Raw genomic sequence first — 19,395 nt, forward strand, 5'->3', positions numbered from 1 at the left:
CTTGATGCTCTACAGAAACCCCAGTGTGTTCAGAGGAGGCACGGGGACCCTGGAGTGCTCTGCTGCTAAACCAGCAGCCTCAAGTCTGTCTCTTCTAGAACTGAGCCTGGCGGAAGTGTGGGGAGGGAAGAAGACAATCAGAGGGTTACAGAGGAAGAGCAGTCAGAACGGCTCCAATGGGGTGTGTGGAGCCACTTTGTCGGGAGTCAGGCATCCTGCCCGTCCCCACACCTCTCTCAGACCCCACAGGACTGAATGACCCTGCATGTCTTAATAGTAAGACGGCTCTGCCACCCTCTTGCTTTACTTTGAATAAAGCTCTGAAGGCATCCGTTCTGAATTCTGAACCTGCAGAAAGTACGGTGATACATAGCTAAGACTAGCAGTGTCCCGGTGATGAGGCGGGTGGTCCCCAGCCGCCAGCACACCCCTGCTCTTTCCTTCTGGGGTGCCGCAGAGCGGGGGCCGCGGCTCCCTTCTGCTGCATCGCTGTTGAGAATTCACCAAACGGGACCTGGGAATATCAGAAAGGATGTAGTCTCTGGGAAAACTTCATGTGAAACTTAAACAAGAATTCCAGTATGGTGCCATCCAGCCATCTTCAGCTAGGGGCCCCAGCGAGCCGCTCAGCCAGGCTGGGCCAAGGATGCCTCCGGCCAAATGCTTGGACGTACGCAGCCATCGTCCCATTCTGGGTGGCCTAACGGGCTCATTCCCATGGAAGTGTTTTTGGAAACCAAGTTCATTGAGTTCTTCAGCAAACATTATGAATTAACAATGCACTGTTACAAGATGTTAAAGACACAGTGACCAAAAAAGGACATGGTCTCTGTCCCCAAGAGACTTGTGGTGTAAACATCAATAAGGGCGCTAAAGAATTGTGTGAATTAATGATTGAAGTGGCTTGCTTTAAGCTTGTTTTTTAAGTTGTGACTCTACAGTGGAATATAATACTGATACCTATTATATGTATGTGTACTATATATAATATGTGTATATTTATACATGTGTATAATATACATGAACACATGTATATGGGTCATAATACACATAATAGTTTAGGCATGTTTAAGGTAGCACGTATCCCAAGCTGCGTCCCGTCACGTAACCACCATCCAGATGAAGGAGGAGAACACTGTCCACATCGTAGACGGTGCGGCACACTCTGTGTAAAGGGCCAGACGGTGGCTAGCTTTGGCTCCTTGGGCTGTCGGCTTCAGTCCCAGCCACTCAGCTCCACTATGATGGCACTTGGTACCGTCAGACTTCATTTTTCTCCTCGGTAGTGGATGTATGATAGTATTTCACTGTAGCATTAGGTAGCATGTGTGGGATACTAATGAGACTGAGCATCTTCTCACTTATTCCTGAGTCAGATTTCCTTTCTCCCTCAAGTGCCTGCTTGTAAGTTTTCACACTGGGTTGTCTGGTTATTTCTCATTGGTCAATAGGAGCTCCTATGACAGTTTGGCCGCTGGTCTTTTGTAAGTGATACACGATGCAAATGTCTTCTCCCAGTGTGTGTTCTGTGTTTCCACTCTTCTCATAGGATATCTTTTAGTAAATATAAGTTCTGCTTTTTGAGGTAGTCAGAGATGTTAACATTTCCTTGTAGGTCTTGTCCAAGAAACTGTGTTCCACCCAAAGTCATGAAGATGTCCTTCTAGCAGCTTCCCAGTGTATCCATTCACATCCTGGTCTTGAAATCTACACCGCCTGTCTCCTGCATGTTGGGAGGCTCTTCCGTCTGGAGACCCAGCTGTCTAGCCCCTGGCCTTTCCCTCACTGATCTATGGCAGCACCACGATCTGCATCAAGGCCCATGGGTGTCTCTGGGCTCCTCACTCTGTCCCACTGGTCACTCTTTCTGTCTTGGCACCAATACCACGTCCTTATAATCACCATAACTCAGTAATAAATTTTAATTAGCTGGTAGGCAAGTCCCTCCTCCTTGTTCTTTAGGAGTTTATGAATCAGTTTGTCAAGTTTCACAAAGAAACGAAACTTATTGGGAAATTCGTTGGGAGAGAAATGAGTCTTCCAGTTTGTGCCCATAGTGTTTCTCCATTTATTTTCATATTTTTAATATCTTTCAGTAAAGTTTTAGACTTTTCTGTGTGGCAGTCTTGCAGTCATTTGTAAGATTTGTTCCTAGGACTTTCTATTTTTGATGCTATTATAAATATTTTTTTGAAATTTGTTTTCTGTGCCTGATACATAAAAATATGAATGATTTTGCCTATTGATATAAAATCCAGACTCCTTGCTAAATTCTCTTATTATAGTAGTTTGTGGATTCTTCCTATATATACAGCCATGTCATCTATGAATAATGACAGCTCTATTTCTTCCTGTCCCCCCATTATACCTTTTATTCCCTTTTCTTGCTTAACTACACTGGCTGACACCTCCAGTACCATGTTGAAGAGAGAGCAGCAGAGATATTACCTTGTTCCTGACCTTAAAGGGACTGCCTCCATCTTCACCATCGAGTGTGATGCTTGAAGAGGACTCTGCGCGTGTCCCACTGCATCTGCTCCACAGTGTTGTTATGAGAAGGGCCAGATGAGCTATTTATGCCCAAACAAGTCAGTGCCGAGTACCGCACATTACCTGCTAGTCTGTGGCCCTCTTAAGTGGCTGACAAATCCCCCAGACACCTTTTGCACCCCTTGGGGACATTAAAAAGGTACCATATCATCTTGTCATAACAGCTGGGGTCTCATGCGCCTCATCCCCCTCTTACGGCCAGAGGGCCGAAGCCACTGCGAGGGCTACAGTCTCATTTCCCAGGCTCTGCTTGCCCCTTCTTTCTAATAGTTTTTGAACCCAAGTTGTTGGTCAGGAGAAGAATCCAGATCACACACCTGAGACCACTCATTACCCAGAAACAAGCCCCTTCTAGTACATGAATCTTGTCCGAGTTTTGCTCTGTCACCTTCTTCACAGGAATGGTGAGGGTATCTGGAACTTTGATGAAAAGGTAATTAAGCAGGTAGATGGGGAGAAAAATGTCTTAGATTGTTCCAGATATTGACTATTGACAATCCTCTAGAGTGCCATGAACACGTTTTGTATGTTACTAAATGTTGTCGTGTTCTAGAATTTTATAGAAACTGATAATGAGGGCAACGGCATTCTTCGGCGGCGGGATATAAAGAACGCACTATATGGGTTTGATATTCCTCTTACACCGAGGGAGTTTGAAAAGCTCTGGATGAGGTAAGTGGAATCTGCAGGTGGGCTCCCTTTCATCCTGCCAGTCGCGGGTCGCTGGCTACAGCAAACTTAGCACCAGCCTTGCTTGCTACTTGGGGGTGAAGTGCAGGGCCAGGAAAGGTTTCCGCTCAGTTGTGTCTGTTCTGGGTCCTTGCTTCCCCAAGAAAGCAGCCTTGGCAAAGAGGCTGGTGTTCAGGACAATGGAGAATCAGGGTAAACACTCATCATTGATACCAGACTTGAGAGGTTTGCATTTGCAAGGAACGGGGAGTTCAAGCCCAAACCTGTATTGTTTTAGAAAACTAAGTCACTCTCCAAAGACTTCATTCCAATACAAGTAGCTCAGCAGACGGAGCCGCAACAGGTAAGGGGAGAAGCCGTCTCTCCCCATTGCCTAAAGATGGAAATCAATGTCGCACAACAGTATTATGGGTAAGTAATTTGTTGAAAGAAAATAACCAAACTTTTGGCATCTTGGAGTAGTTTCCCGAGAGTGTCTTAAACTGAACATAGTATCTAATATTGGTTACATTTTTCAAAATGTATTTTAGATTTAGCTGTTCTTGAATTAGGTCCCCAGTTCCAATAGTCCCCATGTAGGTGTCTGAGTTTGAAGGTGCACCAACAATGCGGTCCATTTCCAAGTTCCAGATCCATCTTTGAGTTACCTCTGTCTTCATGATGCGTTCGCTGCCGCTCGCACCCCCCAGGATGGCACACCAGTATTGTACATCCTCTCAGGGGCTGGCTCACGGAGCAGCTCCTGTAATTTTGTAGCTTTTCATCTGTTCAAAGTGGAAGGCTGAAATGTTGGCTGAGTTTAGAACTAGGTGGGCTGTTTTGTGTCTAATTTAGAAAAGCAACTTGAAGTTCTTACAGAATCCTTATTTTTTTTAGATCAGTTGCAACACAGGGCCAATTTAGGCTCCTTATTCATATTCTCTTTCAGTAGATGAAATGAGTAGGTCCCACTGAGTAACCAAAAGATTGGGGTACACAGGCACACGGATGGACCTCCCACTCTGTAGGCTTTTGGATGATGCAAAGGGGACTGTGTGGTCCCGATAGTCGGGGACCCATCGGGGAATGCAAGCACTAACCCAAATGCTGGGGCACAGTGTTGACTGTGACAAATGCCAGAGGAGGGACCATGGCGAGGAGGATGGGAGATAAAAGCAGGAGGATGGGGGGCGGGGGGGCTGTGGAAGAGCAGGAAGCTATCACGGTAGGAGTGAGGTTGGAATGTTCCAGGGGGTCAGAGGGGAAGGAGGACTGTCTGACCCATGGGACAGTCGGGAGGTATTCCAGAAGCGCCCACCCGGGGCTCCCAGGGTGAGAAAGGAGGAGCAAGGCCATCACGGCCTGTAGTCCTAGTTTTCAGGCATCATTAGCCAGACATTCGGGAATAGTGAAGGCTGAGCAGAGCAGTGGTGTGACCCAGCCATGCTTTAGGAAGATGAGTCAGGAAACAGCTCAGAGAAGGGAAGGGTGGGCCCGGGGAGATAGCTGTCTCCATCAGGGTAGGGCAGGATGAGCTCCTGAGCAGGGTGTGGGCCACAGGAAAGAGGGGTGCTGGAGCCAAGTGTCCCCCTCGAGGGCTCCAGTGTAGAGAAGAGCACACTCACTCATCTTCCTGAAGGGGGGATAGAGCACATGCCCATTAAATAGGACTGAGATACTCCCTGTTGCTTTTGGCTAAAATTTCTTTATTAATTTCTTGACATTATTAAATGTACAGATGTCTTCTGTGTGCTGAAAACTGTGTGAGGTCAGAATTTCATCTGCGTTTGTTCAGCTGGCTCACCCCACAGATGGTGAGGGCTGAAGAGGAGAGCTCCGCCACCAGGCGTGTGGCCATGGCTCCTGCCTCTGTCCTTACCGCTGTGTGGCCTCTGCAAAGTTACTTCCCTTCTCTGTGCCTCACTCTGCTCTGCCCAATTTGTCTGAGGGGTGTGTTGGTCGGGGTAGGCTAGCTGCAGTAACCAACAGGGTGGCATCTCAGGGGCTTGCCCTGATAATGATGTCTCGATCTAGTGTGGATATCAGGGGGCGGGGTCTGCCCTCAAATCATTCAGGGGCCAGGAGTCCCACCACCCCCTGGATCTTCCGTGTCTAGCAGCAGAGAAAGGGAAAGAGCACAGAGGACCATGTGGTCAACCTTGTAGAGACCAGGCCTGGAAATGTGGCCGTCACCTTGCCCACATTCTCTTGGCCAGAGTTCCTTCACCTGGCTGCTCTCACCTGCAAGGGAGTCTGGGAGAAGCAGTGTGGATATGTGTCCAGGGGCAAAAGAAAAAAAAAACGGTGACAGGGAAACCCATGATGGCATCTGTCACATGTGGAATTACCTCCAAGGGAGAAGGCAGAGGGGCATTGCAGAGAGAGAAAACTTCAGGAATGGTCATACTAGGATCTGGGCAGGGAAGCAGAAACCACTCTACCATTTCTGGCCAACCAGGGCTGAATGCAGTGACTGATACAGATGTCAGAGGGCCGGAAGTCTGAAGGGGGAATGTGGTTTTACTCAGAGGCCAGAGGCTGATGGCCTTGCAGAGTATGCTAGGAGGGGGGTCAGGAAACTGCTCCCCAATCCGGGACTGGAGGGCAAAAGAGAACAGGGTGTTTCTGGGAGGTCAGAAAGATGCCTTCACCCCAGCGCTGCCTCAGAATCTGCTAGAAGCTCAGCCACTGTGCAGGGCAGGAGCCATGGCCACAGCCATATGGCAGGAAGTGGAAACAGCCTGCGCTGCCCCGCCTTTTGACCGGGCACACCTCCCTGGGAGCAGCCGGGTGGGTAACTCAGAAGATGTGCTGAAGGATGAGCATGGGGTTGAAAGCCACCAGAGGAACGTCCAGTTAATAGGGAGAGGAGGGTGTCATATTCCATGACTGCAGAATAACCTGGTTCCCCGGGATGCAGGCAGCCTCATTTGGGCAGGAGAGCAGGCTGCATGTCCGCTGAACCAAATCATGAAGGGCAGAACAGCGCAGGGACCCCATCCTAAGGCCAGGTGTTTAATAGGGAAAGACCTAGGCAGGCCTGTGTTCTAGAAAGATCACTCTAGCCATAGTGGGGAGGATGACCTGCAGGAGTCTGGGTGGGAGGCACAGAGATGAGTTAGGGACTGTCTCAGTGGTCCACATGAGAAGTGGTGAGCTTTCCTGGCAATGCAGGGAGGACTGGGAAGGAAGTGACAGGTGTGAGAGAGATTTAGGAAGAGCAAATGAGCCTTTAGCAGCCTGGAAGGAGAGGCTATGTGAGATTAGATGCTGCTGCAGAAATTGGGAAGACAACCTGAGGTGGCCGAGTAGGCTGCAGCTAAGGGCTGTGCTCTGAGCCAGAGCGGCAGCTGGTCCCATGGCGCTCCACAGGAGCTGTGTGATGGTGAGCCAGTGGCTTGCCTTCTCTGGGCTTCAGTCAACTATCAAGTAGGATGGCAATGGGGACAAATAATAGAGGCAGAGTACCTGGCACACATAAGCATAAAAACTGGCAGCAAAAAGATCATATAGATTTGAAATTCTTTTCTAATTGCAATATTAATGCATACTCATTTTAAAAGTCTCAGAAGGGCACCTGGGTGGCTCAGTCGTTAAACGTCTGCCTTTGGCTCAGATCATGATCCCAGGGTCCTGGGATTGAGCCCCGCATCGGGCTCCTTGCTCAGCAGGAAGCCTGCTTCTCCCTCTCCCACTCCCTCTGCTTGTGTTCCTGCTCTCGCTGTGTCTCTGTCAAATAAATAAATAAAATCTTAAAAATAAATAAATAAATAAAAGTCTCAGAAAATCCAGAAAAGCATAAAGGGAAAGAAAAGACAACAACAAAGCACCCGTGACCTACTCAGCAGACATGATAAATGGTGACCTGGTGGTGAGGCTTTCCCACCCATTCTCTGCGTGTTCCCATGATCTCAGCTAGTTGTCCACTCCGTGTTTGCTGGCAAAGGCAGGTGCCCCGCCCTGCTCCACGCCCCACGTCCACTCCTGCACTGCAGAGCAGGAGACGCTGAGCCGGTGAGAAGGTGCTGGCCAGCCGGGGGCTGTCCACGCACCAGGAGCCTCCTTCAGTCGCCCTAACCATGGGGGGGTCGTTCTCCGCCCAGGGACGCGGGGAAGTCGGGGACGGCTGGGACCCATGTGACACACTGCCAGCTGAGGGGGTCTGCTTGTCAGAATAGGAAAGCCCCCCAAAATAGATAAGTGGAAGTGAGTAGACCAATAACATTCTGCCCTTTCAAAAATACACAATTAAAACCTAGAGTACAATATAGAATGTAGACAAGAAAAAAAAAATAGCATCCATTAATCACTCAACGTTTATTAAGCACCTGTGAAGTGCACTATTTTAGAGCCTCAGATTAGTCTGGAGGGTCTAGTCAATGCTGTGGAAGCAAATTAATGAATTCACCCCCACATCTCAGTGGCTTAGCACAGCGATATTTTATTTCTCACTCACCCAGTGTCTACAGCGTGTTTATCAGCTCTTCTGGGCGGTTCTCTTCCAAGTGGTGGTTTGGGGAGCTGGCCAGCCTCCAGCTGTGGCTTCATTGAGCCCTGTGGGGGTGTCTGCAGAGCTGTAGGATCACACGGGCTTGGGTGGGCTTCAGCCCCAAAGTGACACCCTCCCGCCTGCGGCTCCCACTAACTGCACAGGGGCTGGACAGATCGGGGAGGACCCAATTTTCATGGTGTGAAGTGAGCCGGGACGTAGGCTGGCTTATCAAGTATTAAAGGAACAAAATGTTCCAGCCTGAAGGAGGCTGGTGTGAAAGGAAACCTGCTCACTGAAGCCAAATCAGGATCTGTGAGGATGAGATTTCAGGAGCAGGGTGTTTGGCGTGGTTTTGGAGAGATTGCTAAGAATGAATTACAAGATAGAAGTGGATTCATTCATTTCTTCATTCATCTGAGCGATCACGAAGCAGGAATTCTTTGAAACTTTCTAAGTTGCAGGCCTTGTGCTGGACGCTGGGGTTCCAGAGACAGCCCCCACTCTCAGGCTGCTCACAGCTCGGCGGGGAGGGTAAGCACGGAACACAATGTTGCGGGTGGTGGGAGCTGTGCAGGTGTTCAGGGAGGGGACACCCCCCCCCAGGGGGATAAGAGGCCTGAGCTGAGTCTTAATAAACAGTCATTTTATTAAGGAGGAAGGGCTTCCCAGTGAGCAGAGGCCCAGAGGAGGGGGAAGTCTGGGACAGGAGAGGAAGGACACTGCCCATCACAACAGAGCCTGAGACCCAGAGCCTGTCTGGCTCGGGGACCACCAGCACCAGGGGGCCCACTGTGGGAGGCACTTCTCAGGGACTTGCTCAGCATGTGGAACACCTTCTGTAGCCTCATTTCATCAGACAGAATTCGACTATTTTGGATTTAAAACAGACTTTGCTGAAAAACTATGAAGACAATGCATTAGAAACATACCCAGAAGGCTAACACAGGGAGGCAAGTCTCCGAATTAACAGTATCGGATTAGTTGTATAAAGCCAGCTGATCAAGTGGACTTGATAGAAGGCTTTGGGGGGATCGTTGATGCCCAATTTTTGCACATTTCTTGATATGGTAGGTAAGTTGTATCTTGGTCTTCCAACACAAAAAGAAAAGACTACGTAAGGTACCTTTGCCAAACGCACCTGCTCATGGGAAGAAGCCCTGACTCTAAGTTACCAGGAAGCTTGGTCATCTGCATCGGCCCAGCCATGGCAGTACCTGGCAAGAGCCTGCTGGGCACCCTGCTGTGGGACAGCAGGACAAGGACAGCCCGGAGCAGGGAAAGGAATTAAAGGGGTCCAATGAGCAAGGTCTTTAGTTTAGGACAGAGGAGACCGAATAGGACACGGTAGCTGGGAGGGAGTTTTGGAAGTGCTTGGGGATGACTGGCCAGGTGGGCTCCTAGCTCAACATAGAGAACTTTTCGTGATCCAAGTCGTCAGGCACTTCAGTGGGTGGTCTTTGAAGGAGTGCGTTTCCCCTGCCGGCCTGGCTTTATCCAAGGCCAGACCACCCCTCACTGGGGAGCACCAGGGAGGGATCATGGACCTGGATGGCCCTCAAACCTGTGACGCCACCAGGACTTGCTGACCGTGCCCAGTGGCCATGACCAACTCGGGCAGGGGAACACCACCCTGAAGGGTGGTGATGTTAGCCATCAGACCGCCCTCCCTGGTGACCCCTGAGAAGATTCTGTACATCCCAAGCTGCATAAGTTGTCACGTCTACCTCTGCTGCCTGGCCTGGGTCGTCAGTGGGGCTGACCCCAGACCCTCTAAGTCTGGGGTCAGAGGTGCTAGAAGGTGGGGCTGCCACTGACATAAGAATCAAGTGCCTGAACTGAGCATAAAGGACTGAGACTGAGCAAAGCAAAGCAATCGATGTGAACGTATTCAAATTGTGTGTACAGCTGAATTGCTGTATGCACAATAATTGGGCAGAGTAATCGGATTATATCATAAATTAGCGGCCATTGCCACATGCAAATGCAAGCTTTTATGGGTCCTCTGTTTATGTGCACATTTTTTCCTGGCACATCTGTTGCCGAGCCATTTTAAAATTCAACCTTTATAGGCAAGTTGATTTTTTTAAAATGTTACACAAAGGATTATATAATGAAGGGTGAGGTTATGTAAGCTGAATTAACTCTCTTATTATTCACATTCATAACAATATTTTAGTTGCAATTGTGCAATCTGGTCTTCTCTTCCTTTGCGATGAGAATGGAATGTTTATGATCTTTATTAATGAGGTAATTAAGAAGTGTCTTTTCATTCAGTTCAAGTGTCATGATTTAGTTTGTTGTCAGTAATCTCTTGTGCACAACACGCAGGATGGTGGCGCTTCCTTAGGAACACGTGTCCTTCGCATGCAGTAGCTCAGCAGACAAATATTGATAACCAAGCTTTGCGAGGCCTGTGGCCAGGCGCTGGGAGTTTGTTTGTAAGGATAACACGGCGTGGTTGCTTGTGGTTGTCCCTCAACAAACTTGCCATCTAGCGGGGAAAGAAGGCACGTTCTAAAGGTATGGTTCAGCCTTTGGGTGGTGAACAGCGGCAGCAAACACCAGCATGCACTCACTGGGTGCCAGGCCCTGGTCTAAGACCCAGGGGGCATTTACCCGCCGATCCTCACCATGGCCCCGGAGAAATCCAGACAAAAGTGAAAATACAGCACTTTTGACTTAGGAAGAGAGAGGAGTCATTGGTCAGTGACTGGTCTCCACACCATTCTTTCCGGAGCCCTCCTATAGGAACGGGGAGCCTTGGGGAGCTTCCCTTCCTTCCCCTTCCTTGGGACATTGATGGAAAATAAACTACCCTTTCCGCAGCTAGAGCCTTAATCACCAGCAGCAGGAAGAGCTACTTGCTAGAGGTCCCTGTGCAGCCTGGAGCATCATAGCCCTGCCCAAACCACAGCACATGCCTTGGCAGCCAGAGACCCCACAGGCCCTCTTTTGTGGATGTGTCACTTGGTTTTGTTTTAGAAAGCAAATTCACTGAATACAGGTAGAATGGTATTTGGCCGGGGGTGGGGGGTGTTGCAAGTACTAAGGCTGCACTAATAACAGACACCTGGAAAGGCCTCAAATGGTTTCATAAATATATGGAGAGCAGCAGTAAGGCACTGACCTGAGACGTTGGGTCTAGGAAGGCCTTCAGGGGCTCACAGAGGAGGGACCAGAGCCCCAGAGTGGCCGAGGGCCTTGCCAGGGTCTCAGGGCGAGTGAGCGTCTATTTGACTTGGAGTTAGTTCTCCACCCTGTGCTACCTCAGAGTCACAGAAGGGGAATCTCCTTACCTTGTAAGATAGAGTACCTGATCACAATGGGTCTGGATGCCAATAGGGCAGGTGGAAGTCAGACATGAAGCAGAAGTGTGGGGCACAGAAGGGACAAATGGGGGAGAGGGAGGGCCCCCCCCCAGTTCTGTAGGCACTTCAGGGAATGGCCCATTTGGCCTTGGGGAAAGACGGATGGCATGCCAGCTCCCGGGATGCTCTGTGGGTTTTAGCACAAGTGCATGAAGGGTTTGCCTAAAATTCCTACCCCTCGGCCTCCTCCCCCCACCCCACCCCTCGAGGACAAGAAATTCGGGGAAATAAATACGTTCTCTTCATCGCTGCTCAACCGAAACAGTCGCAAAGGTGTCTGTGTGTTGGAGGTGAGCAAGCGTGGGATCCTGCAGATTTTTCCACGTCTTGTCAGTTAACGAGCAGAGGGACGCTCGGCCACACACAGGAAAGCTGCCTGCACTCATGCTCAGTCAGACAAACGTCCAAACAGCCTGCTAGAGGATTATGCCCACAACATTGTTTAAATATAGTCTTGGTCCTTGTAACTGGGAGTTCATCTGAGAAAAATCACATCCGCAAATGCCATTTTTATCAGTCAGACGAGGACCAAGATCTTTCGGTAAAAATAAATGTTTTTTTTTCTTTAAAGAAAATTGGCAATTTGCCTTAAAATTTTTTATTGAAGTAATTCTATTCTATTTGAATAATGCTGGGAGATAAAAACCCTCCATTATGCCTTTTTTAATGAATTATAATTCAGAAACATCTCAATAATAGAAAACGACATAAAAGGTACATAGCATAATTCTTATCTTGTTTTCCTCACTGGTCTCGCTCACTGGTCTCGCTCACTGGTTGTATATAATTGGCATCTCTTCAAAGGGGAAATGGGGGATTTGAATCAAATGGCATTCATTTATTTAAGTTTTAAGATTGAATATGTTTTTGAAGGACTTTTTCTAAACCTTAGCATAGTTCCCCTTACATGTAGGTGCTCAATTAAAAAAAAAAAGATTAAAAAAAAACCCTGTTGAATGAATGGCAGGCTTGATTTTAATTTTCTGTGGTCACAACCGTTTTCTAACAGAATGACAAGTGAATGAATTTGGTTGCTCTTTCCTGGGGACCAAGATCACCTCTCAGGAGGTGTGACCATTCTGTGGATGAGAGCAGCAGGTTTCCAACTTTGATGAGCCTATGGCTCCTTGCCTGAGGATCTTGTCAAATGCAGATTCCGATCAGGTCTGGGTGCTGTCAGAGAGCAGAGTCTGCATTTCCAGCTCACACACCATGGTGGCTACTGATGACGGTCTTGTTTGTTTGTTTTCAAAGCTATGACACGGAGGGAAGAGGACACATAACTTACCAAGAATTTTTACAGAAATTGGGGATTAACTACTCAGCAGACATTCATCGGCCCTACGCGGAGGATTACTTCAACTTCATGGGTCATTTCACGAAGCCCCAGCAGATGCAAGAGGAGGTCAAGCAGCTGGAGCAGAGCACGGATAGGGCCGCGCCAGTCAGGTAAGTGTGTAAGTATCGTGGGTCTGCGAGCTGGCCACCTGTTCGTCACATGCCCTTGTGGCAAAAGTGGTTTTAAAGTGGTCCCTCCCAGTGCTGGCAAAGTTGTCATGAAATTATAATACTCCTTTTCTGCTGTAGATTCTAGAAACGGGCACCAGATCACAGAGTATAAAGGAGCTAAAAGGCCATGAGCCAACCCCCCCCCCTTATCCAGTGACAGTCTCACACCATTCCTATTTTGTAGGTCACCCTTGAGACTATTTAAGTGTTTACTAACCTACACCCTGGGCCCCGCCCCTCACCCAACTAGAAGGCAAGTTCCAGAAGGACATGCCTGTCTTCACGCAGTGCAGAACAGTGCAGACACCTCGTGGGCACCCCGCAAACCTCTCTTGAATAAATGAACGAACCAACAGACCTATTCCTTAACTCAGTACTTTGAGGACTAAACCTCAAAGAAATAATGTAGTAGAAGCCAACAGTTAAGCGGCTGGAAGATACGATTTGCACTATATCTTCAACAACAACTAAAAGGGGCACCTGCCTTATAAAGTGTGGCCCCAAGGAACATGAAAAAGTATATGCCTATTCAATTAGCATCACAAAGGCTGTGGAAAATGTTTGTGATCAAGGGCTAACGGGAAGTGACATTTTAACCAGTATGTGTATTGTGATTGGAACTATGTCAAAAGTGGATGCCTGTCCGCAGGGACCAGAAGATGCTGTGCAAAAGGTGATGTGTTGGATTTGGATGGTGGGACCTTAGACGACGACTTTCAAAGTTTAAAACTAATTCCTAATGTCCTATTTAAAAAATTTATAACACAGGAGAAAATGTTGCTGCATTCAATATAACCATAAAGCAATGGGACAGATGTTCTCGATCAGTCCTAGGTCCTGATGGTCACCGCCAGCACTCGCCAAGGCTAGGACTCCATCCTCACTCCACAGCTCTGCCTTAGCCCCATGATGCTCTCCTCCGTGTTTCTGTCCATCTCCGGTCTGTCACTTCAGCTGTCCGTCCTCACCACCTCAAATGGCACCTGAATGAGCGAATGAGTTGTTACTAAAGTATCCGCAAAGGAAATAAAAACTCCCAAGGACACAGGGAAGAAATGTAATGGCTCAATGGGGTTTAAGAGAAAAGCAGTTCAAACACACCCCTGAATTATGTCCAAGTTACTGAGTTATAAAGCCTGAAGGAAGAGAATTGAGTTTGTGAGATTTAAAGTAAAAATAGGTGCAAGATTGGTATAAATCAAATACGCCATAAAACTAATGAAAAAGTGGAATTTATCTTTACCAGACAGGGCTGGCCTCATTACCCACTCGTGTCTTCCCTCCTGCCACTTGTGAGTAATGAGGCTCTGAGAGAAATCTCACATCCTCCTCACACTCTCGGCACATTCGTTCCCTTCCCATGTTTCTGTTTACTGTGCCAACTGTGAGCCACCAGACTGTGCATCTCAGATCACCAAGCTTAGTTAACCGATTCACACTTACCCTGTCCTCCTTGCCACAATCACACTTTCTTACCAAAGAAGACAAGCCTGATTTCACAAAAATGCCTGACCAACTTCCATTTTCTCAAAGATGTCGAATTGTAAAATTGGCAAGTAAACAGGATCTCCCTCCTCTGATGAAAAAGACGAGAGTCAGGTTCATGTAAAGTGACCAAAATTTATATTTGCCTCTTAAATCTAAGAGAATTTATTTTGTTTGGAGTGCCCCAAATACATTCTGAAAATTAAGAATCCTTTTTTTAAAACTCACATTTATTTTCCATGCCTTCCTCTTTTTTGCCCAAGTCTGAGTTGAAGATTTGGAACCAGAGCAGCATTGATGAACTAGCCCCATTAGCCCTGGCCTGTTCCGGGATGCAGACTGGGGGGTATACCAGCAAAACCGGTGAAGCCCGGCCCAGCAAGGCTGTGTCGGGCAGGGCTCTGTGGCCGTCCACTGGCCATGACAGTGCCCTCTTCGGACTGACTCACTGTCCAGACCAGGAACCAGACACGGACCCAGGGCAGCAGCAGCTCGTCCCTGAGGGCCGGCTCCCACCGTTTCTTTTCGGCGTGGCACGATCGATGCTCCAAACCCTCATTTACTCTGTGCACATATTCACTCTGCAAGGGAAATAATTACTGCCTAGAAACCAATCCAAGAAATGCTGAATGCCTCAATTTTCTAAAAATATGTATCTCAAAAAATGTTTTGATTTTTTTATACCTTCATTTGCTTTCATTTTGAAGGATTAAGTGGAATATAATAGTTGTGATGATGAGTAGTCATTTGTAACATGGGACTGAATTCAGCATACACCTGTAAAGGAATCCAAAATGTTGCTCCTGTTGGTATACATTTGCAGAACAGTTAATGCAACTCATTTGTATCAGTTGTTCAAATGCTTAGTCGGCCAGCTCCACAGTGGAGGCCAAGGAGGGAAGGGGGTGGATGGCCCAGGTGGCTTCCAAGTCGGCGCTATCCCCACCCCCCTCCTGACCTGTGTGCTCCCACTCAACTTCCTCTCTTCTGGACTGTTCTGTTCCTTTGGATTCTTTCTCCTAGGCATGCTCAAGGAACTGTTCTCTCCGCAAATACATTTCTGAGGTGGTAGACAATTACAGCAAAGATTCTGTGTTTGGAATTTATAGCACATTCTCTTCCCTGAATAAGAACCCCACAGCCAAGTCCTAGTCTAAGCCCGCCAGACAAGCATGTTGCTCAGGGCAGTAGGAAGGAGGTCTCTCTTTTTAGAGACCTGGGTGAGCCAAGGTCATGGAGTTTATCATCAGTCCACCAAAGTCAGGTGCAAGATGGTCCATCCCTAAAGATTTCCACACTTTTTTAGTCCCATAACAATATATTTTTTTTGGTCAGGGAAGAATTTTCCTTAAAAAATGGATTTATAGAAACTTGAACATGTTCTGCAAGGAAAACAGCCCTCCAGCAGAAGCTGCAGCTGGACGCTGCCTCTGTCCCTGCGAGAGGCAGGCCCGGTCAGGCCCTGACTCCACCGTGGTTCTGGGCACCCTTGTTCCACATCTATAAAGTGGGGCGATAGTTACCCACCTCCCTTGCAGGGTTGTTAAGAAGCATCAGTGGGAGAGAATATGAAGACAGCACAGCTCCTGGTTTGCCAGTTGATGCCCACAAACAGTGGCTGTGTTTCTTAACAACACAATATCTGATAAAAAGCCAGGGGTCCCAGGGCACCCGTTCTCCCCGGCTAACACTGAGAGCCTGTCCACCTTCCTCACTCCCCGAGCTCCTGCACCTCTGCCTTAGGGTGTTGGCGCTGGCTGTCCTGGGGCCCAGGAGAGCTATTTGGGGGTAACACATCTCTATTCAAGTGCCGCCTTCCCAGTGGGGCCCACCTGCACCTCCCCATGGGAATTGCAGCCCCGCTCCCACTGCGGGTCTTCTCAGCCCCACTCTCCAGTCTCTACTGATGTACTGCGCTGACCCCTTCTGTCTCATGTCAGCCTCGCCCCATGAGGATGTAAGTTCTTCTAGGGATGCCTGTTTGAACCCCTAGATGCATCCCAACACCCAGAGTGGTAGCTGGCACGTAGTAGGTGCTCCATGGGTTTTCACTGGGAGAATCAAGGTGTATTTCACATGTCTGTAATATCACTGTAGGTCTTAATTCCTTGTTCTATCTTTAAAGTACCAATTCTAATAAAAAAAAAAAGGTAATTTCTCTAACACAGTTTTGCTAATGATAATAACAATAACATGACAACAATACAGACCTATTATTTTTTCCAGAATACCTTTTAATGTAAGCATTACACCAAGGCTGCAAAACATCTTCAAAATTAGTTCTTTGATGACCCAGCAAATCATCATTAGAACAATCATGGAGCTCTTGCTTTAAAGAAATGACTTGTTTTCCTGGTTTTAGGGTGTCTAAAATGTCTTCTCTTTCAGGGAAAAGCTTAAGGACCATTATCAAGATATCAGCAAAGCACTCACCAAACTAGACAGATGGAAAAACGGTTATATATCCATAGGCAGGATGCAGAAGGTGCTGCAGGAGTGTGGCTGTTCTCTTAAGGAAGAGGAGCTGACCGATCTTCTACACAGGTTTTCCTCTGCTGGCTTAACGGTGCTTCTCACATAGTCGGGACTAGAAAATGGAAAATGAATGGCTTTCGCTTCTTCCTCTCTGTCCATTCAAACAGTGAAGTAACATCCGGGCCTCCCTCCGTGGAGTCAACCCAAAGCACAAGGAGGGCGCACGTCTCTCTTCCCCATGGCTCTCAGCAGCATAATCCTTCTCCGCTAACATTAGTTTTTGCTCTCCCCACGTTACTCATGCCCTTTGGTGGGAGTCAGATGGTTCTACGAGGCTCAGTAAAGACAGCAGCCCCTTCACCCTGCTACTCCGCATTTCCCCGTCCCCACGGTCCACAAAGCTACCGCTTTCGTGGGTACCGTTTGGTGCTTAACTCATGGTTCTAAGTGACGGGCTTCTATATGCTGCTTCCTGGTTTGTAACTTTCAGGCAGTGTCTGTTGACTCCATACCAGGAAGATGTGGGTTTAACTTTCCTTCATCGATCACATAGCACCAACCGCCTCACCCCCTCAGCCTCCACCTCTCCATGGGGACCCACAAACTTTTCTCCGTGGGCCCCCATGTGGCTGCATCACAGTTTCGGGTAGATCAGTATTCGGGGTTTATAACGTTGTGACCTGTTTCATGGATCACTTTTCCCTTCCTACGTAGCATTTTGGGTTCCCTGGAATTAATAATGATTTTTGTTTGTTTGCATAGTTTTCTGTGTACTCACTATCACTAATGAAACCCCCACCACGCCCCCAGTCGTAAAATCTTCTTCTGGAGTGTTCAGACACATCAGCTTATCTTTTTCATACTCTTTAATTCTGTGAAACTTTCTGGATTACTTCATTAAGGACTTCCTCTCCTGTTCTTCGTGAAACTCTTATTTTTACTGAATATTCAACCACATAGGATATTTCCTCATATTTTAAAATCTTTCCCATCATCCATCTTTTCCTTCCTGCTTCCCCTTCTGGAAGATTTCCTCAATTTTAGCTCTCAGCCTTCTTTTCGGATTTTTGTTTCTGCTGTCATACTTATCATATTTCTAATGACCAGAACTTGTTTTTGCTCTCAGAATGTTCCTCTTTCAGAGCACTGTGTTCTTGTGCAAGATCTCATTTCTCTGAAGGTATTAACAACAGATTTTTTTTAAAGTTTTCTTCACCTGAGGGATCTCTCCTCAGTGTCACTTTTTTCTACTATTTTCCATGTTAGACACTCTCCTCAAAAATATGCTTATTTTAAGAGTGAGGTTCTAAGAAGCCAATTAGAATCTGGGCAGATAGGTGGAGCTTACTGACTTGGCTTTGAACTTTCAGTCTGAACTACTATGGTAGAGCAACCTGGCAGGGAGTGTCCTTGGAGGACCCCCAGTGTCAGGATCTTTAACATTTTTCTTTTGGGCTGTCAAATTTCCCAGAGACTAGGGTTACCACATAACATATAGGGATGCCTAGTTAAATTAGAATTTCAGATAAACAATAATATATTCAGTTTAACTATGTGTCATGCAATATTTGGGATAAATTTATATTAAAATTATTTTGTTTACCTGAAATTCTAATTTAACAGGGTGTCCCGCTAAGTTTTTGTTGGTTTGTTTTCCTAAATCTGGCAACCCAACCAGAGAAGATTCTCTGGTGCCCTGCTGCCAACACTCTGGGAGCTGCCTGGGAGAAGAAGCCTGGAAGTTTCAACGGTCAGTGTGGCAAGCTGCATAATGCCCCTCTGAAGATATCCCGGTCCTAATTCCTAGAACCTTTGAATGTTATGTGATATGGAAAAATGAGTCCTTGCAGATGTGATTAAGTTAAGGGTCTTGAGATGGGGAGATGATCCTGGATTGTCTGGGTGGGCCTCAGATCTCCGTGTCCTTATAAAAGGGAGTCGGGGAGAGGTTTCACCCAGAAGTGACCACAGAAGGAGAAATTGGAGTGGTGTGGCCACAAGCCAAGGATCACCAGCAGCCACGAGAAGCCAGAAGAGGCAAAAACAGATTCTCCCATAGCCTCTGGAAGGAACACGGTCCTGCTGACACCTTGATCTTGACCCAATAAAACTGATCTCTGACTTGTGGTGCCCCAGAAGTGCAAGAGAAGAAATGTGTGGTGTTTTAAGCCACCCACTACTCTGGCATTTTGTTACGGAGCCATAGGAAACTCTTTAGTAAAGTCAGGATATATGCAAGCTTCCACTTAATCCCTCTTTTCATTAAGAACCCTCCCTGTCTTGCACTAGGACACCCGCTTTTTAGTTCAGAAACCCGGACTCCAGAGAGCACAGTTTCCAGAGCTCCCGTTTTGTGCTGGGGGAGGGGGACAGCTTCCCAGACACTTGGAATTCGGCAGGGGCATGGGGTCCAAGTGCTTCCCGCACAGACTCTTAACCAGTCCTTCTATTTTTCTTTCTTTGATGATACAATTATTTTATGGGGTTTTTTTCATCATGATAAGCATACTGTTTAATCCCCATCACCTATTTCACCCATCCCCCCACCGTCTCCCCTCTGGGAACCAGCAGTGTGTTCTCTGTAGTTAAGAGTCTGTTTCTTGTTTGTCTCTCTCCCCCTCTCTCTCTTTTCCTTTGCTCATTTGTTTTGTTTCTTAAATTCCACTTACGAGTGAAATCATATGGTATTTGTCTTTCTCTGATGGACATACTTCACTTAGCATAATACTCTCTAGCTCCCTCCATGTTGCTGCTAATGTCAAGATTTCATTCTTTTTTATGGCTGAATAATATTCAAAGGTAGATAGATAGATAGATAGATAGATAGATAGATAGATAGATAGATAG

General features: G+C 47.4%; 1 protein-coding gene across 1 annotated transcript in view; it reads left to right on the plus strand.

The window, feature by feature from the left end:
• EFCAB6 (EF-hand calcium binding domain 6) overlaps positions 1-19,395 on the plus strand; it is a 206,050-nt gene that overhangs the window by 138,463 nt on the left and 48,192 nt on the right. The window contains exons 20-22 of the mRNA XM_021687790.1: positions 3,104-3,222; positions 12,334-12,528; positions 16,462-16,617. Coding sequence (XP_021543465.1) covers positions 3,104-3,222; positions 12,334-12,528; positions 16,462-16,617 — 470 coding nt within the window. The remainder of the gene's footprint in view (positions 1-3,103; positions 3,223-12,333; positions 12,529-16,461; positions 16,618-19,395) is intronic.

The sequence above is a fragment of the Neomonachus schauinslandi genome, chromosome 5 (assembly GCF_002201575.2).
Source record: "Neomonachus schauinslandi chromosome 5, ASM220157v2, whole genome shotgun sequence".
Lineage (NCBI taxonomy): Eukaryota > Metazoa > Chordata > Mammalia > Carnivora > Phocidae > Neomonachus > Neomonachus schauinslandi.